The following is a 20,666-nucleotide window of genomic DNA, read 5'->3' as shown; positions in this document are numbered from 1 at the left end:
CCTTGTGAGCCAATATCAAACCCTGACATACACTGTTTGCAAGTACTTACTCCTGGCAGAGACAACAGCTTCATCTTCTTCTGATTTACATCCTAAGATTTACATCTATTACCTTGATTATAAAGGATTGTTTATACATGGTTGTTTGTTTGTTGTTTAACGGCGCACTCAGCAATATTCCAGCTATACATGGTGTGGGCTTAGAAAACTTCGTTAACTGAACACAGCACAGTTTGTTATCTTATTGTGTAGGGGACATAAATGGCGACTATGCTTGTCATAAAAGGCGACTAAAAGGTGGGATCGGGTGGTCAGGCTCGCTGACTTGGTTGATGCATGTCATCGATCCCAATTGTGTAGATCGATGCTCATTATATCAATCACTGGTCCAGACTGGATTATTTACAGAATGCCGTCATCTAGGTGGAATATTGCTGAGTGCGGAGTTATACAACAAACAAACAACCAACAACAGGAATGTCCCTTAATGTCATGAGCTGTGGTCTTTGATCATAGATTTGATGTGATTGTGATTGTTAGTTTGACAGTGCAATATCAATGTTCATGAATTTGATCTGATTTGATTCTTAGTTTGACAGTGCAATATCAAAGTTCATGGATTTCATCTGATTTGATTCTTAGTTTGACAGTGCAATATCAATGTTAATGGATTTCATCTGATTTGATTCTTAGTTTGTCAGTGCAATACCGATGTTCATGGATTTGATCTGATTTGATTCTTAGTTTGACATTGCAATACAGATGTTCATGGATTTTGATCTGATTTAATTCTTAGTTTGACAGTGCAATATCAATGTTCATGGATTTGATCTGATCTGATTTGATTCTTAGTTTGACAGTGCAATACCAATGTTCTTGGATTTGATTCTTAGTTTGACAGTGCAATATCAATGTTCATGGATTTGATGTGATTTGATTCTTAGTTTGACAGAGCAATATCAATGTTCATGGATTTGATCTGATTTGATTCTTAGTTTGACGGTGCAATACTGATGTTCATGGAAGTGATGTGATTGTGATTCTTAGTTTGACAGTGCAATAACGATGTTCATGGATTTCATGTGATTTGATTCTCAGCTTGACGGTGCAATACTGATGTTCATGGATTTGATCTGATTTGATTCTTAGTTTGACGGTGCAATACTGACGTAGAACATCTTAAACCTCTGTCATTTTGGGCATTCCGCTTGCATTAAGCTGACCAGGCAACTACTGCCTTTTCATATATATAGGTTCTTGATTCTTGTATAAGTGAAGGGTTCTTGTCCACCACTGGTTTTGTATGCAGTAACATTTGTCTGTAACCTTAGACATGAGTCCGAAGACCGAGTTTGGAAAACAACATTTTGTCATTGTACTTCCAGCTAATGATAGTGCATATATATTTATTACCTACGAGAGCAAAAATATCAAGGTTAATAAAAAAACACATGTGCCCTTGGGTCATATCAAGTCACGAGACAATAGTGTATTGTTTCCGTCATCCGGACGTCATTGTTGATGTCATTCAAATCTTTTTGTGACGTGAGGTTGGAATGATGTCATACTAGATACTTCATAGCTGAAGATTGTTGATGTCATTCGACAAATTGTGGTTCTACTGCTGTTGTGACTTGCTGTCCTTAGGTAAACACTAAAATTTGTCTCTGTATGTAGACATCTTCTTCGGTAATAAATAGAAGATTATATTTGTTCCCAATCGGTGGATCAATGCTCATTATATTAATCACTGGATTGTCTGGTCCAGACTCGATTATTTACAGACCGCCGTCATATTGCTGGAATATTGCTGAGTACGGCGTTAAACAACAAACCAACCAACCAATATATTTGTGTTCATGTCATACAATGTTCAAGACACTCGTGCCTAAATTCCGGTATTTAGGTACTGTGTATTACATGAACCCTCATTTAATATCCTCTAAGTATTAACACTAAAAACAACTGAAATTAATGGCTAGAGGCAATTGCGGGCAGGTAGGCACAGTTTTGGGAACAGAGTGACACTGGTGTTGATGGTATTTCAGCAATCAGCGGATAAGAGGAAGAGGAAGACAGAGGAAGAACTGAGACGGGGGAAGGAGTTGTCTGTCCTGGAGTCCAGCAGACAGTGGGAGGACAGTCTACACAAGCAGCTGCAGATGAGGGTCAGTGCTTAGTCAAAGATGGTGGCGGTTGTAACTCATGATGAAGAACCATATGGGTCATTTTCAAGAGATGGGGGAGTGTCATGCTTGGAAACAGCTTTTATCAAATTAAGAAATCTGAATACAGTATAGTACGGTTATAACGAACTCAAAGGGACTACTAATTTTAGTTTGTAATAACCGTAGTTTGTTATAAGTATATATACAGCATAACGAAAGCAAATAGTCGGGACCCAAAAAGTAAGTTTGTTATATCCGTCAGTTCGTTATAAGCGTGTTGGTTATAACCGTAGTTTACTGTAGTTATGTTCATCAATAAGCTGTCATCATCAAATATTTTCAGATTTTGGACTTTCTTCCTTTTCTTTTACACTGCCTCTCAGGGTTAGAAACTAAGAGGTTTTTTTTCCACTAGTCCTTATAATGTCAACATATAGCAAAACCCCTTAAAATGGGCCAATTTCTACTAGTCCTTAGGATACCTTCACTATTGGGCAGTTTGGTAAGGACTACAGGACTAGTGCCAATTTCTAACGCTGCCTCTTACAACAATCATAGTGACTTTTATGCCTTTCCTGGATCCACATGGGTGTTATCATTCCTGGATCCACATGGGTATTATCATTCCTGGATCCACATGGGTATTATCATTCCTGGATCCACATGGGTGTTATCATTCCTGGATCCACGTGGGTGTTATCATTCCTGGATCCACTTGGGTTTTATCATTCCTGGATCCACATGGGTGTTATCATTCCTGGATCCACATGGGTGTTATCATTCCTGGATCCACATGGGTGTTATCATTCCTGGATCCACATGGGTGTTATCATTCCTGGATCCACTTGGGTGTTATCATTCCTGGATCCACATGGGTGTTATCATTCCTGGATCCACATGGGTGTTATCATTCCTGGATCCACATGGGTGTTATCATTCCTGGATCCACATGGGTGTTATCATTCCTGGATCCACATGGGTGTTATCATTCCTGGATCCACTTGGGTGTTATCATTCCTGGATCCACATGGGTATTATCATACCTGGATCCACATGGGTATTATCATTCCTGGATCCACATGGGTGTTATCATTCCTGGATCCACATGGGTGTTATCATTCCTGGATCCACTTGGGTGTTATCATTCCTGGATCCACATGGGTGTTATCATTCCTGGATCCACATGGGTGTTATCATTCCTGGATCCACATGGGTGTTATCATTCCTGGATCCACATGGGTGTTATCATTCCTGGATCCACATGGCAGTTATCATTCCTGGATCCACGTGGGTGTTATCATTCCTGGATCCACGTGGGTGTTATCATTCCTGGATCCACTTGGGTGTTATCTTTCCTGGATCCACATGGGTATTATCTTTCCTGGATCCACATGGGTATTATCATTCCTGGATCCACATGGGTGTTATCATTCCTGGATCCACGTGGGTGTTATCATTCCTGGATCCACTTGGGTTTTATCATTCCTGGATCCACATGGGTATTATCATTCCTGGATCCACATGGGTGTTATCATTCCTGGATCCACATGGGTGTTATCATTCCTGGATCCACTTGGGTATTATCATTCCTGGATCCACATGGGTGTTATCATTCCTGGATCCACATGGGTGTTATCATTCCTGGATCCACATGGGTGTTATCATTCCTGGATCCACATGGGTGTTATCATTCCTGGATCCACATGGGTGTTATCATTCCTGGATTCACATGGGTGTTATCATTCCTGGATCCACATGGGTGTTATCATTCCTGGATCCACATGGGTGTTATCATTTCTGGATCCACATGGGTGTTATCATTCCTGGATCCACGTGGGTGTTATCATTCCTGGATTCACATGGGTGTTATCATTCCTGGATCCACATGGGTGTTATCATTCCTGGATCCACATGGGTGTTATCATTCCTGCATCCAGATAGGTGTTATCATGTTTGTAGTTGGCAAAGTATCATAATGGGTTAATTGATATGAGATGAAACATGTTTTTTGCAGGAACAGCAACTAGTTGAGAAGCAAGAGAGAGAAAAACTGAGGAAGAGCATGCAGGTAGGTTAATAGCATCATCTAAGTCAAAACATGCCCAGACACTGTCACTTCCATGTTTGCATCACGTGTTAAAGAAGTGAAGATGTGAGTTATCTCCCCTGGTCGGGTACTCGGGTCAGGGAAATAATCATGACCAAGTACTCAAGTACCCATCACAAATATGTAATATGAATGCAACGTTGTTCTAATTGTCTGAGACCTTCATTAAAAATCATCTCTCCTTTCTGTCTCAAGTTGCTGACCATTATGTAATATAAATGCAACTTGAGAGAAAAATGAGATATGATTTTTAAAAAGGCCTCAGACAACAAGAACACAATTATATACACAGAAAATTAACCTCACAGTATGCTTTGTGTGTTGTTTAACTCCACACTCAGCAATATTCTAGCTGTGTGACGATGGTGTGTTAATCATAGAGTCTGGACCAGAAATACAGGGATTGACATCATGAGCATCGATCCACGCAATTGGGATACGATGACATGCATCAGCCAAGACAGCAAGCCTGTTCCCCCAATCCTGTTAGTCACCTCTTACGACAAACATGGGTTGCTGAAGACCTATTCTACCCCGGATCTTCATCAGTCTCACAGAATGCAGTTTCAGTACCCAAAACAAAATTTGAATGAGAAATAGGATAATGTAACAGCAACAGACATAAAGTATATTTACAAATACATCCGTATTTAGTTCTTAGCTGCATAAACACGATAAAGGCATAAACACAATAAAGGCATAAACACAAATCAGGATATATTTAGACAGTTTGTTTTTAATGACCATATCATAAGTAATTATTTCTGCACAGAAATAGGGGCACGGGTGGTCCAGTCGTCTAAGGCGCCACGATTCGCTGTGCAGAGTTGCGTCACTTGGGCACGCCATGAACCTATGATTGTGGGTTCGAATCCCGGTTCGCCCCGATTATGTTCCTAGGTTTGTCAGCACAATACCCGTGCTCATAGGTTTCACCGAAGTGGTAAACGTCTGAGACGTGCATCACTTCTGCCTTTCCTCCCACATTAAGCTGACATGCCATGATATAACTGGAATACTGTTAAAAGCAGCGTTAAACCCAACTCATTCACTCATGACACAGAATTATTTGATGCTAATTTTTTAAATGTATTGACTGGTGCTCTTTATCATTTTAGAGTGATAAAAGTATTTTTAGACCCGTGAAGATTCCGGGGTAGAATAAGTCTTCAGCAACCCATACTTGCCGTAAAAGGCAACTATGCTTGTCGTAAAAGGCGACTAACGGGATTTGGTGGTCAGGCTCGCTGACTTGGTTGATACATGTCATCGATCCCAATTGCGTGGACCGATGCTCATGCTGTCAATCACTGGATTGTCTGGTCCAGACTCGATTATTTACAGACCGCGTCATGTAGCTGCAGTATTGCTGAGTGCGGCGTTAAACAACAAAGAAACAAAAACAAAAGCATTTTTAAGTTTGTGATATCATTCTGTCTCTCAGCACCTCGGTTGTAATATACAAACAAACATTTCCAATAATAAGAATAATCCATCAATAGCCTGAAGCACAATGGCTTGCTTTATACAGGATCTGAGTTTGAAGCGGAGTGCCACGGAACGTGAGGCTGTGGGACAACTTGTTCAACAGAGGCTGGAGGCTGAGATCCGCAATGCAGAACAGAAGAAAGAGATGCGAGCCCACGCCGAGAGGATGGTCAGTGTGGTCACATGTGGCCAAAGAATGAAATCTCAGTATAATTTATTTCTAAAACATGGAAATCCACAAATATTATTTTGACTTGTTATTTTGCTCATTTGCTCTGATGGTCGGTTGGGGAAGTTGGATCACCTAGACAGTGCTTGCTCCTCCTTCCGATGGTCTGGGTTTGATGCCACATGTGTGTACAATGTGTAACACATATTGGTGTCCTGTGTTGTAAAACTCACTGATTGTTTTGTGAATATTGTACAGAAAGGAATACCGTACTTCATTTTGTCTTGTTTTAAAACTTAACATTTATTTTAAAAAATTGATATTTTGACAAGCCCAGAAATCTTTTCTAACAATATGTGAACATAAAATACTAAAACTGAATAAAGGATCAGTGCACCTCTTGCTTATTAAGAGACAGACCGCCTCCACAGTAAAGTGGATAGACTGTTTGCCCAGAGATGTCAGTGGTTTGATCCCCGGCTGTGTCGTATCAAACAGCGTTAAATGATGGTGCTTGTTGTTACCCTGCTTAACACTCGGCATTAAGGTGATAAAACAAGGACTGGTCGACTTGGGAGACAGTATAATGTGTCTGAGTGGGGTATCCATGTTAACTGCATGGTATCTCAGTGGGCTAGCACCATAAACCTGTCACTGTCACATGCATGGATATCTGCCGTTGCATGGCTCAAGCACACAGTATCAATTAGCAACATTTGCATGCTTTTCAGGACTAAAGCTAGAAAATGTGTGATACTGTGTTATTTCAGTGAAGCATTTTAAAATATCTCCTAATCTATTTGTAGCATACCCATGTACTCTGTGATGTTGATGCTCAAGAAGCAGGATGATATCTATTTGTTGTCTTTTTTTTCAGAAAAAGATGCTGGAAAATCATAAGGAAAGAGAAATATTTGAAAAGAATAGACAACAAGTTGAGAGACTGAACAGGTAGGATGAAGGTTTAGTGAGTGGTAACCTTGCATTATACCAAGCTCCTTCCCAGCGTGTGACACCTTCGTCACACTCTTGGTAACATCGCTGCCACCTGTGTGGGCGCGGCCATTACAAGAATCTTGAAATTTGCCCTCTAACCCCAAATGTAGTAACGTTTATACTTTTGTTTATGTCTTTGGGAATGCCATCATAGTGAATTTTGAAAAGGTTAACGACTGACCATGTTTTTCAGATAAATTTACTTTGTTGTTTGTATAAACAGATTGGTTCGAGATACACTGATAGACAGACGGAAAATCAATCAACTTCTCTCTTACATTCTTACTATAACAATTGCATTATAGTTTGAATGAAATAGAAATTCAAATTGATAAACAAAGAAAATAATTTAGCAGGGGTAAGTGTATTTGGCGTCACGACAGTTGTCACTTGTTTGTAAACATAATGGTCATTCGGTTGCGAGTTCAACTCCAAGCATGGTTGTGGTCATCTATCACTGTGGGGAGTTTTGACTGGTGGCAGTGATAATATATATATATATATAGAGCTCCACAAACGGGATATCACTGTGAGGAGCTTTGCATTATACAAGGGTTGGGGGCACTGATGGCCCAGTTTTCCCGGCACCAGAAGCCGTGTGCTTTTTTGAGCCAGAAACTCATGATCATGGGTTTCAAAACCAGATTTGCCCCATTATGTTGCCAGGTTTGTCAGCACCATACCCATGCTTGTAGGTTTTGTGAAAGTGATAAAAGTCTAAGACCTGCATCACTTAGGGATTTCCTCCTTCACACAGCTGATACCTTGTGATATATGTAAATAGTAAATCAAACTCACTCACACACTCACTACATGATTCACTATGGGATTCTGTCTTGTGAAGATCTGGGGTAGAATAGGTCTTCAGCAACCCATGCTTGCCGTAAAAGGCTCGCTGACTTGGTTGATGCATGACATCGTATCCCAATTGCATGGATCGATGCTCATGATGTCAATCACTGGATTGTCTGGTCCAGACTTGATCATTTACAGACCGCCGTCATATAGCTGGAATATTGCTGAGTGTGGCGATTAACAAACACACAAACAAACAAACAAACACTATAGGATTCTGTCAACAGGATAACTTTAAGCAACCCTTTTTGTTTTGTTTACGAATATTCCTGTCCGCAGCCAAAATCCACGATTGGAAAATGAAACAAAAGAATTTATAGTTATTTTTGTTTGCTCAACTTCTATCTTTGATAGAGTAGACAAGATAGATAAAGGAAAGATAAAATTACTAAAAAATACTCGCAAAGTGTAACTATTAGCATTGTGAATGTTATCATAACTAAATGCATTTTCATATAGGCTCTAGCCACTGCAACCATATGTGTTTAATACTTAATCATGGTCTCTGAAATGACTAACTCCATGTGTATACACGTTACTGTAAATATAGTCCAGCACTAAAAAGTCAAAAAGAGTTAGCATTTATTTTTTCCCTCAAAACATATGAAATATCTAAGAAGGTTGATTGCTAAAAAGGACCTAGCAATTCTAAAGACTGCATGCTGATATGTCATGGACTACAACATTGATCTACATCACAGGGAGAGTATAAGTACAACTTCAAGTGAGAGTTGTCTCCCCTGCATCGATGGTATTAAGTACCATTAAGAGGCTATGTTTTTGAAATTTTATTTGGGGTGTAAGAATTTCCTTTGTGCAAAAGAACTGCAGTCAAATAAGGTCTTTATACTGATGTGGTTTGTGTCGGAAACTGATTTTCAGTCTAGCAAAATAATGTTTTCTTTCTGTTTCAGAGAGAAAAGTAACCATTTGTGTTCCTCTGTGGACATGAAGCATTTGTCGGCCAGGTCAAACTTTGAAAAGATGTTGCAGCAGAAATATCACGAGATGATGCTCAACCAGTGAGTATAGATCCTGTCTTTACCGGGGTGTGGGACTGAATGTCCAGTTTGGACAGAGGTCTGGGGTAGATTATAGCAAGAATAGGCCCCATAACAATTCAATACTAAAGGCACATGTGAATCAATATTTATTAAATATTGTAGCTGTCTGTTGCCTGTTGATGTTTACACACCAGTTAAATCAATTGAAAGAAGTATCCTTTAATCCTTAAAATAAAATGTCCTCGTCTTGCAACCATATCGTCACGAATATTAATATAGGTTTGACGATTCAATTCAGACGAGAGGGGAGCAAGCCTTGGTTCATTGTATTTGCATCCTTGCGTATAGTGCATCGTGCTCATGGTATGAATTGGCCTGACCCGTGAAGATCCGGGGTAGAATAGGTCTTCAGCAACCCATGCTTGCCGTAAAAGGCGACTATGCTTGTTGTAAGAGGCGACTAACAGGATCGGGTGGTCAGGCTTGCTGACTTGGTTGAAGAATGTCATCGTATCTCAATTGCGTAGATGATGTCAATCACTGGATTGTCTTGTCCATGTTTGATTATTCACAGACCGCGTCATATAGCTGGAATATTGCGGCGTAAACAACAAACATAACCTAACCTATGAATTGGCTATCTCTATCTCAGTGGGTTATATGGAGTGACGCCTCATGCATTGTAGTCCATATTACCCTGGAAGAGGGTGCTAACCTATACATGGCGTTGTCTACTGCTGCTGCTCTATGCATATTATTATGCCATTACCCCCTATTGATGGAGGCTTATTGATGATCCTGGTAGTGGAAGTGACACGTAGGAAATGGTAATTTGGATCAGGGAGCATCACCTGCACCTGCATGCGTTAGAAATTTATAAGACAAGTCCAGAGGACCAGAATAAACCTTATTTCAGTGGACCTCAGAGTTTGTAGTTAGTCCTGCTTGAAAAAGACAAAAAACGGTTGCTATGTTTACATATTCTGTCAGTCCTATTCAGTTCAAATTTGTAGCAAGATTGAAGCATTGAGAACTGGTTCAGAACTATGGCCTGCAAATGCTCATGGTCAGTGTGGACTACTGCCATCCTTGGATCTTTACTTGTCCCAGCACAATTTACTGGTCTTGGGCTAACGGGCTAGCATTAATTTCTAAGGTTGCTTATGTAAAAAGTATCTCCTTTGTGTCAAAGTTTTAGGCTTAAGAACAGAGTAAAGGAAGTGATTATTTGAGTTTAGTGACAAGTTAATGCAATAAATTTGGTTTAGTTGTAGAGATCCACATTATGATTTTAGTGTGAGTTCGAATTTGACAGGTTCCACTTCATAGTCACTTAAGAAGTACCTACAGATGATGAGGATCTGAGTTAGAATAGATCTTCAGCAACCCATGCATGCCGTAGGCGACTATGCTTTGTCGTAGGAGGTGACTAACAGGATCTGGTGTTCAGTCCTGCTGACTTGGTTGATGCATGTCATCGATCCCAAATGCGTGGATCGATGGACATGATATTAATCACTGGATTGTCTGGTCCAGCCTTAAGTATTTACAGACCGCTGTCATATAGCTGGAATATTGCTGAGTGTTACGTTAAATAACCAACCAACCAACCTACAGATGATGTAGTTTTTGTTCACACTATCACACGCTGGGGATATAATTTGTAGGTTGTCATGATAACTTGAATGTTGCTTTGTATTACTTTGCTATAGTGGCTCTTGATCCTATGGAGGTCCCAGTTTATAATAGGTCCCAATCAAGCTATGTATTAGTTACGAGACTAAATGGATCGGGTGTTTATTTCAGGGACTTAGATGATTGTGTGTCATTGTACCCTGACAATGTGAGAAGTTGCTCAAAAAATTAATCGTTGGTTTATGTGGTTCATGACTTGATTATTTACAGCCTGCTGTCATATAGCTGCAATATTGCTGATTGTGGCATTTAACAACAAATAAATATGGCCCTTGACCTGATTCATTTGTATTTTATGATTTATGTCAAGCTGGATAGATTGTGCCAACTTCAAACAGAGCTCATGTCCCCAAGAATGTATTTATGGTTATCTAGTATGTATAGGAAATGTTTAATATAGAATTGTACTAACTTTACAGGAGTAAACGTGAGAAACGGCAGGATTTCGCTCGACAGTCCCAGGAGAAGATGGACAGTGAGATGGAGGCATGGAGACAGGATCTGGTGCATCGCAGAAAACAGGTGACAAGCTGAATCCTCATCCTTCATCGTGATGTCTGGCTTTAGGGGTGTTATAGGGATATAGAAACGGGCTCCGTCCATCCGTCCGTCACGTTTCGTTTCCGGAGCATAACTCAGGAACCGTTCAATATTTTTTCATGAAACTTTGCAGGTCTTTCAGGTACATGCTGAACTGGTGCCTTTTGCCATGTTTGCTATTTAGAAATTTTAGAAATTTTTATTTTTTACGTTTCCATGGCAACAATATGGACTTAGGTTCTGTGAGGGTAGGGTTCGTTTCTGGAGCATAACTCATAAACCGTTCAATATTTTTCCATGAAACTTTGCAGGTTTGTCAGGTACATGCTGAACTGGTGCCTTTTGCTATTTAGAAATTTTAGAAATTTTTATTTTTTACGTTTCCATGGCAGCAAGATGGACTAAGGTTCCAAACTCTTCTTTTTTAAACAATTTCCATGATAAGTTCCACCTCGGTTAAAAAAGTTTAGGGTTTGTTTAGATTTAATTATGTCATAAATTCTGCAACAGGGGCGGGGGATATAGCCTCGTTAGTGGTTAACTCTTGTTTCAGATAACTTCAGACCCCTTCTTGATTCTGGTTTAGAATAGGTCCCAAGTAACCTTTGTTTGTGATATGGCTGGGATATTGGTGAATGTAGTGGTAATCAACAAATAAATCAGCAGACTTCAGAAATTGAAATAAGATTATCGGGGGTCTAGACTTGAGCAGTCCGAGTCCGGCAGTCCGAGCAGACCTCATTGTTTGTGTGTATACTTATCAAAGAATTAATGATTATCCGATTTCATAGAGAAAATGTCTGTTTGAAACAATTGGTTTAAGAATTGACTTGAAAATATATTATGTTTATGGAGTGAGTGAGTTGGGTTTAACGCCGCTTTTAACAGTATACCACTTATATCATTGCGTGTCAGCTTAATGTGGGAGGAAAGCCCAAAGTGATGCAGGTCTTAGACGTTTATCACTTCGGTGACACCCATGAGCATGGTTATGGTGCTGACAAACCTAGAAACATAATCGGGGCGAACCGGGATTCGAACCCACAATCATAGGTTTCTGGTATGCCCAAGGAACGCAATTCTGCACAGCGAATCGTGGCGCCTTAGACGACTGGGCCACCCATGCCCCCAATGTTTATGGTGGTATATATTGAACATTCAGTGTGCAAACTGTGTATACCTGCAAAGAGTGCACACTTAGGCTACGTTCATACCTCCAGAAAGGCAAAAACATTTTTGAAGTCAATTCTTACAAATAAGTACGTCAACAATACAAGCTTCACAGACTGCATATTTAATCATTAATACAAATATCAGCCAATCAAGAAGCAGCAGTCTGTTAGTGGGAATGGCCTATTGATTTCTTTTTGGTTTATGTGAAAAACACGGCTTGGACAGCCCCACAAATGCCACTGACTCACTTGCAATCTATTAATGATGTTGTAGCTGGAAAGGAAGGCTAGTGCGAGTGTGGAGCGACGGCGACAAGAGACGTCACGGAGGCTCCAGGAGGAACGCAAGGTCAAGGAGAAGGAGCACAGAGTCAACATTAAGAAGTTAGTAGTTTTAAAATCTGGATATAAACATGTGTTTTAAGTTTGCGAGTGTTTTTTAAGTTTTCAATGCCCGGAAAATCCACTTAGAACAGTCTAAGTGGCAGGTTTTAAATGGTAAACAGAATACAAAATAACACCTGAAAATCTTGTGAACTCATGATAGATAAACTTAAGTAATATGAAAGAAGTGTAGTGGGTGTTCTTAACTTCTTTTTGAGTAGTATTTATAATATTTAAAACTTATCCTATCTTACACTGCATTTCATCCTTCTTCTTTGATTATTGTGTGCAACTGTTCCTAAAACAAGTTTCCAGCTTTAAAAAACACCTCATCCAAACACATCCTAGTTGTAACCAAGGTTACCATCACCAACAATGGCTGATGCAACCATGGACAACAGATGCGTCCTCTGCAGCCTGATTGTGTGATGTCCACAGCTTGACTTCTCAGTCAAATTAGTCATTTGTGCATCTCAAATCCTATCTGCAGCTGTTTGCTTCATGGATATTTAAAAATGACAAGTTTTTCACCTGAAGTGATTCGTGGTACAGTTCAGTTTATGCCCATGATTTTGTTGCCTAAGCATTCCTAGCAGAGACATTAGCTGTGCCTGCGTGTAATCAGAGTGAGAAGCCTCCAAACCACAGCCTTCCAGTGCTGAGTTGTTATTGGAAATATCGTAATGTCAATTAGGAAAAGTGAAAGCATTTGGAGCAAGGCATAATTCAGATTGCCTGATGTTCTTGTCAAGTGAAGGACTTTCAGTCGAGGCTGTTAGCCTAATGGCTGGAATGTTTAGTCATTTCAACAAGGGTTAGTCATTTTAGGCTAAAAAATATATAAAATATATTGGTTCTCAGGCACTGCCCACAACATCCTAAAGTCTGCTGCACATGTTTTTATTTCCATTTTCCCCCAAAATATGAAAATCCTAATACTTACAAACAATGCGATCCAATATAGCATGCAGTTACTTCCCTATATATGTGCACTGCTTTACTGCACATCTTATGTTATGGTCATGGCAGCAATAGGAGTTTGTATGCTTGTTTATGTAGGGAGGCCCTTTCCCAGGTTGATGGTACACAACTGTATATTTGGTTACATACTAGTTTGAACAAACAAAAATACCCCAAAAAACGCCGCCTGTCTGGAGGAAATTTTCAAAAGTCATAGCCTGAGCACTAATTCTTTTGATTTTTTTTATTTTGATTTTTTTTTAGACCGCCTCTGTGGTCATACCGCGTCATACCAAAAGACGTTAAAAAGATGGTACTTGTTGTTACCCTGTCTTGCGCTCGGCATTAAGGCAACAAGGATTGGTCGGCTCGGAGTCAGTATACTGTGTTTGAGTGGGGTATTCATGTTAAACTGGTATCTCAGTGAGCTAGCACTATAAATCGGCATGAGTCCGGACTAGTACAAGCAGCCACACACACACGTGCATGCACGTCGCTATATAAGTGCAATAATCTTATATGCTATGTTAAACCCCATTTCACCTCACCTTTTATTTTTTTAAGCCTTACTAAATGAATTTATAAATGTTTTAGCCATTAAATCAGATGATTGTTTAGGCAGAATGATTGTAACATTATCATATTCAGTGATGCAACTTTGCACTAGCCTGCATCCTGAGTTGTCTGGTCTCGGGTATCCTGACATCTTCCCGACGCAAGAGAGTTAACTGACTATGAAAGTCCAGTTTCCACCCTTGCCGAACTAGGTTGGTATAATGGAGTTACATTTTGGGTGGACTAACGAGTCTGTGCATAGTCCAATCAACATCGCGCAACGAAATCGAAATTCCGGTTCGTAAACTGTCATTCAGATTTTGGTTGATTGCAGGATTTGCAAAACATGTGCACCACCAACTCGTTGTCAACAGATATTTTCCAAATCTTTTCATGTCTTTAAACACGGTGCTCACGTGATTTGATGCATTTTGCGATGTAAGACCTGTTTTATCACAATATGGATCTTGATCATTGACCAGATCGTCCTGACTGGGAGCCCCAATTTGTTTAAAACAAATGAAAGTGAAATGAGAGATGGAATTTGATTGGTCCATAGGAGAGGCTTAGAAGGGACATAACTCGTAATAGCCACTGGTGGCGCTACGATCAAGCCCAGGAATTCCAGCCTAGTTCGGGAGGGCGAAAACTGGACATTTAAAGTCAGTTAACTTTCTTGCCTCGGGAAGATGGTATCCTGAGGGTAGATGGAATTACAGTCTGCCTAGGGAGTGTCCTTACTTGTTATCACTATTAGGGAAGGCATGTTTCAGGTGAAGATGATTCCCTGTATATTATTTGTGTCAAGCAAAAAAACCCACCAAAATAACGCCACCTGCCTGCACGATATTTTCAAAAGTCCTAGCCTGAGCACTAATTCTTTTATTTTTTTAAGCCTTACTAAAGAATTTATAAATGTTTTAGCCATTAAATCAGATGATTGTTTAGGCAGAATGATGGTAACATTATTATATTCAGTGATGCAACTTGGCACTAGCCTGCATCCTGGGTCATCTGGTCTCGGGTATCCTGAGGGTAGATGGAATTGCCTAGGGAGTGTGCTTACATGCTATGACTGTTATGGAAGGCATATGTTTCAGGTGAAGATGTTTCCCTGTATTTTATCTGTGTCATGTTTTGATTCACTGTCATATAACCAGTATGTGTGGTTCAGAGACAATATGTGTGTTGCAGGGTGCATAAGGAGCTCCAGAAGTGGGAGCAAGGTCTGAGGTCGGAGATCCAACTGAAGGACAAGAAGTCCCAGATGTTGCAGGAAGAGAAGGATGCCACCATCTTGCAGGTAGATCTACGTCCCAATGTCTGTATGGAAGGCTTGCGGGCTTAATGTAAAACCCTACCCCGTGGGGATTCCGGGTTAGAATTGGTCCTTGCCAAACTTTACTGGTTGTAAGAAGCGACCTAATTGATTGGGTGGTCAGTCACGGTGACTTTGTTGATGGCGTGTCAACATACCCTGATGACATGGATCGTTGCTCATAATATCAATCACTGGTTTGTCTGGTTTGACTTGATTCTTTACAGGCAGCGGTCATATAGCTGATAGTGAAACAACAAAGAAAACAATTATGGCCCTTGACCTGATTCATTTGTATTCTATTATTCATGTGAAACTGGATAGATGGGGGCCTAGTCTTAACTGAGACCATGTCCCCACGGATGTTTAGTGGGTGTCTATTTTGTAAATAAACAAACAAACAAACATCTCCAAAGTTCCCAGCAACCTTGGCTGGTCACAAAGAAACAACTACGTGGATCAGATCTCACATTTGGTGACTTGATTGCATGTCTTCAAACTGTGGGTCAGTGCTCATGATGTCAACCACTAGTTTGTCTGGTCCAGACTCACATATTACAGGCTACCATCACTTTCCTGTGATGTTGCTGACTGCAGCGTAAAACAACATGCAAACAGCAGGGTGTCTTGATATAGCTGGAATATTGCTGACTGGACATAAAACAACGTCCATTCATTCACTAGTGTGTTGCAGGTGGTTTGACATATTTTTCCTGTTACCTGCGTCACTTTGTGCTTTTCTCCCACATTAATTAATCTGACATAGAGGTTCCGCCTACATCTACTTAGTCCTATACATGATCTAAGCATGTGTATTTATGATCTGTACATGATCTAAGCATGTGTATCCTGTACATGATCTAAGCATGTATATCCTATACATGATCTAAGCATGTGTATACATGATCTATACATGATCTAAGCATGTATAGCCTATACATAATCTAATCATGTGTACTATATATGATCTTAGCATGTGTATCCTGTACATGATCTAAGCATGTATATCCTATACATGATCTAAGCATGTGTATACATGATCTATACATGATCTAAGCATGTATAGCCTATACATAATCTAATCATGTGTACTATACATGATCTAAGCATGTGTATTTATGATCTATACATGATCTAAGCATGTGTATCCTATACATGATCTAAGCATGTGTATACATGATCTATACATGATCTAAGCATGTATAGCCTATACATAATCTAATCATGTGTACTATACATGATCTAAGCATGTGTATTTATGATCTATACATGATCTAAGCATGTGTATCCTATACATGATCTAAGCATGTGTATACATGATCTATACATGATCTAAGCATGTATAGCCTATACATAATCTAATCATGTGTACTATACATGATCTAAGCATGTGTATTTATGATCTATACATGATCTAAGCATGTGTATCCTATACATGATCTAAGCATGTGTATACATGATCTATACATGATCTAAGCATGTATAGCCTATACATAATCTAATCATGTGTACTATACATGATCTAAGCATGTGTATTTATGATCTATACATGATCTAAGAATGTATATCCTATGCATAATCTAAGCATGTGTACTATATATGATCTAAGCATGTGTAGCCTATACATGATCTAAGCATGTGTATCCTATTCATGATCTAAGCATGTGTATACATGATCTATACATGATCTAAGCATGTATATCCTATTCATAATCTAAGCATGTGTACTATATATGATCTAAGCATGTGTAGCCTGTACATGATCTAAGCATGTGTATCCTATTCATGATCTAAGCATGTGTATACATGATCTATACATAATCTAAGCATGTGTATCATGTACGTGATCTTAGCATGTGTAGCCTATACATAATCTAAGCATGTGTAGCCTGTACATGATCTTAGCATGTGTAGCCTATTCATGATCTAAGTATGTGTACTATATATTATCTAAGCATGTGTATACATGATCTATACATGATCTAAGCATGTGTAGCCTATACATGATCTAAGCATGTGTAGCCTATACATGATCTAAGCATGTGTAGCCTATACATGATCTAAGCATGTGTAGCCTATACATGATCTAAGCATGAGTATGTAGGGGCTAAGCATCTTATGCATTATCTAAGCATGTGTTACTGTAGCCTATACATGATCTAAACATGTGTATGCATGATCTAAGCAAGTTATGCATGATCTTGCATGTGTTCAAAGGAAACTCCATAATTGTGATTGATCTAAAATACAAAATACCGCACTAAGCGCCCATAATAAGTGCCTACAGCGAAATTTGCTAATTTATTGGCTAGTGAACAATCTCAATAATCACCCCTTCCAACTGTACACAAGGCTTATTTATTCGTGTATAATACGCACTCGTATGTCATATGCACCCTTAATTATGGGCAATCAAATCCTGGAAAAGTATTTCTGTCGTATATAAACATTTCAGGTTTTCAGCATAAACCACGAAATTTACGATCTTTCAACTCAAAAAAATATTCTAATAAAAGCCCCCTATTTCTTAATTTGAAAACCCCCTTGGCGCTTATAACGTCGAATACGGTAATAGTGATAACTGTCATTTTCAGACAAGAGCAGTAGCTGAGGCAACGCAGAAGCTGAGAGATGAGGTTCGGCACAAGTATGACAATGAAACAATCGGTCAGAAAGCTCTTCAAGCTGAACTGTATTCCAAGATTGGGAGCGGTGTTGTGTCTGCAGTTAAAAATTCCTCAAGTTTTCGATTTGGATGAAGCCTTTAGTCTCTAATGCTGATTATATATCACTCCTGCTGAGGATCTTGTAGAGAATATACTTAAAGGCCAAATTAATGTTGAATGTTGATCATTTTGTGATCTAAAACTCCTTTCTGTGAAAATTTAAAGTGAACTTATGTTTAATTCAGCTGAAGATGCACCTTTAGGCTTTTCTAAAGATTTTAAGTTTTGAAATTGAAATTTATACCAATTTGATATATTTTTGCTTTAATTCCAAATAAGAGCTACAATTTGAGATTTGACTTTCTATTTAATGCCAATACTCATTTAAATGTCATCACATGACTGTTGTCTTGACAACAGGCTGTGTACTGATATCAATCAGGTACCGATAATCCATATCCTCCTTTTATATATTTGCTTGATTTTTGCCTTTGAGTACATTCCAGCTTACACAAGTTAAGTTAAACAAAAGATGAAACTATTTATTTTCCATTTACACAATTTATACATTGATCTGTTGATATGAATACGTTCTTTACTGATTAGCTGATACAGAAAAATATGCCCCTCAGAAATATTAATGTATGTGTTTTGTTGTCATTTGTTATTTTAAGTGATGTTTGTACATAGTTTTACTCATTTTGTTTTACATTCATAGTGATAGTTGTTGTGAAAACATTATCTGTGATAATAATCAATTTATGGTTGTGCAGCAAAATTGTTTGCATACTTTTATTGTGTCTGTCATCTAGGGCTGGGACGAGTCCATGTTTACTACCTGGGCACCCACCCCCGTATAACCCAACCCTACCTGGGTACCCGGAGTAGGTCTCAAGAGGTCTCAAGGTCTCAAACTGTCTGATTCAGAAAAGTTTGACTTAGTCCTGGCATAATGTGTTTAGATACACGTATGAAATGATCTGGTGTATACACTGAAGTTTAAGTTTTGTTTTTATTCAAACATAAAAAAGGTCAGAAGGAATGGGCGTAGTAGTCAGAACTGCGAACATCAGTGACTTGTAGTTTAAGCATACAGTTCAAGATAATTTTTGTCTTTAAACAATATATCACGTGACTAACCACGGGTCCGGGTAGTCCAATGGGTACCCGGGTCCTACTCACTCAGTACCCACCCGACGCGAGTATCCGAGTTACCCGTCCCAGCCCTACTGTCATCGTTAGGTTTCCATTATGATGAACTGTTGAAATTATAGTCGTATTTTGCCTGGGTGATTTGTATCTTGTGTTATTATATCCTCGACTAAAGCAAATAAGTTAAACATGCAAATACAAGGACAAATTCAGTTTTGAGATAACTTAAGAAATCTGGGTAAACTTGAATATTCTTTTTACAGTTTTTGAAAACTCGGTGAACTCACGAATATATAGCATTGAAAAGGCGACTGGAAGCAGAGAGAAAGTTTAAAACATAATTTTAAAGTGTTTCCCCTTTTACACAATCAAGGCAAATTAACCCCATAGAGGCCCAGCAAATAATTACCGTATTTTCTTGAGTATAGTGCGCACCCATGTTGAATGCGCACCCCCCTCAAGCGGAGTCAAGATTTTGAAAAAAAAGAAATTTGAATATTAGGCGCAGAAATTTTTTACACCGTACCCCTTCAGCAAAGTCCGGCAAACGAACGGGTGATGAGAAACTTTGTCAGTACAAATTCGAAATTTGAGATAAAAAATCACCAGACATGTTGATTTACCGTTTAAATTGTATTTCTTGTTCTACTAGGCATTGTTTTACATCCAGGGATTAAGATTACTTTGTGTATTTTCTCGTAAACTAAGCCGGACACAGCAATCAGCTGTACACATGTTTTCTTGGAATCTACCGGTGATTTGGTCAAGACACACCCAATGATATAACTTTACAGTATTTTTAATGCAAGGATCGGTAAAAATTGTATCTGAAACTCTTTTTTTATCAGGAATAATATATTCCAATATCTTGTTAATTTAGATGCAGCTTTTACTGAACATATTTAAAATAATAATAACCCTAAGCGAAGCAGCTGATCGTTATTGCCGGGTATTATTTTTTACATGGAACCAGTCTGACCATTCACCGTCAAGGCTCCCGTGCACGTGATCGCGTGATCGCGAGAATTACGTGTTGACATAGAATCGTCCAACAAAAACAAATATGACTTTTAACGATTCAAAGTATGGCATTTATGATATATGTATCCATTCTCTGTCAACTAAAGTTCTTTTCAAGGCGTCAATAGCGGTAATCTGACCGTGGTTGCTGTTAATAACGGTGAGTTTTGCGATCTTCCGATCGTTTCACACACGATTTCGCCGAAATTAATTAAAACAATATTAAAAGGAATTTTGAATAAAATTAATGAAATAAGTTACAAATATAAGTCCAGATATACAAAGAACACTTTTTATAGCCAGACAGTGTAATTACGTGAATAATTTGCGTACTTCAGTATGGATTTGTTGACATGGTATTTCCGGTGTTACATGCTCACGGTAATGTCTTTCCATGGGGGGAAAAAACATCAAAAC

The 20,666-nt window shown here is 39.0% G+C and overlaps 1 protein-coding gene across 1 annotated transcript in view; it reads left to right on the top strand.

Moving 5' to 3' along the window:
* LOC124130864 (coiled-coil domain-containing protein 177-like) overlaps window positions 1–19,750 on the top strand; it is a 32,957-nt gene extending 13,207 nt beyond the window's left edge. Inside the window, exons 9-17 of the mRNA XM_046493902.2 lie at window positions 2,049–2,168; window positions 4,183–4,236; window positions 5,807–5,932; window positions 6,810–6,883; window positions 8,698–8,805; window positions 10,902–11,004; window positions 12,469–12,578; window positions 15,288–15,396; window positions 18,006–19,750. Of these exons, the coding sequence (XP_046349858.2) occupies window positions 2,049–2,168; window positions 4,183–4,236; window positions 5,807–5,932; window positions 6,810–6,883; window positions 8,698–8,805; window positions 10,902–11,004; window positions 12,469–12,578; window positions 15,288–15,396; window positions 18,006–18,170 (969 nt within the window). The 3' untranslated portion in view covers window positions 18,171–19,750. The remainder of the gene's footprint in view (window positions 1–2,048; window positions 2,169–4,182; window positions 4,237–5,806; window positions 5,933–6,809; window positions 6,884–8,697; window positions 8,806–10,901; window positions 11,005–12,468; window positions 12,579–15,287; window positions 15,397–18,005) is intronic.
* Window positions 19,751–20,666: the final 916 nt, after the last annotated feature.

Source organism: Haliotis rufescens, unplaced genomic scaffold, assembly GCF_023055435.1.
Source record: "Haliotis rufescens isolate VD_foot unplaced genomic scaffold, xgHalRufe1.0.p SCAF_10, whole genome shotgun sequence".
NCBI classification, from domain to species: Eukaryota; Metazoa; Mollusca; class Gastropoda; order Lepetellida; family Haliotidae; genus Haliotis; species Haliotis rufescens.
The sequence above is the reverse complement of the archived record's forward strand: the minus strand, read 5'-3'. Positions and strand labels throughout refer to the sequence as shown.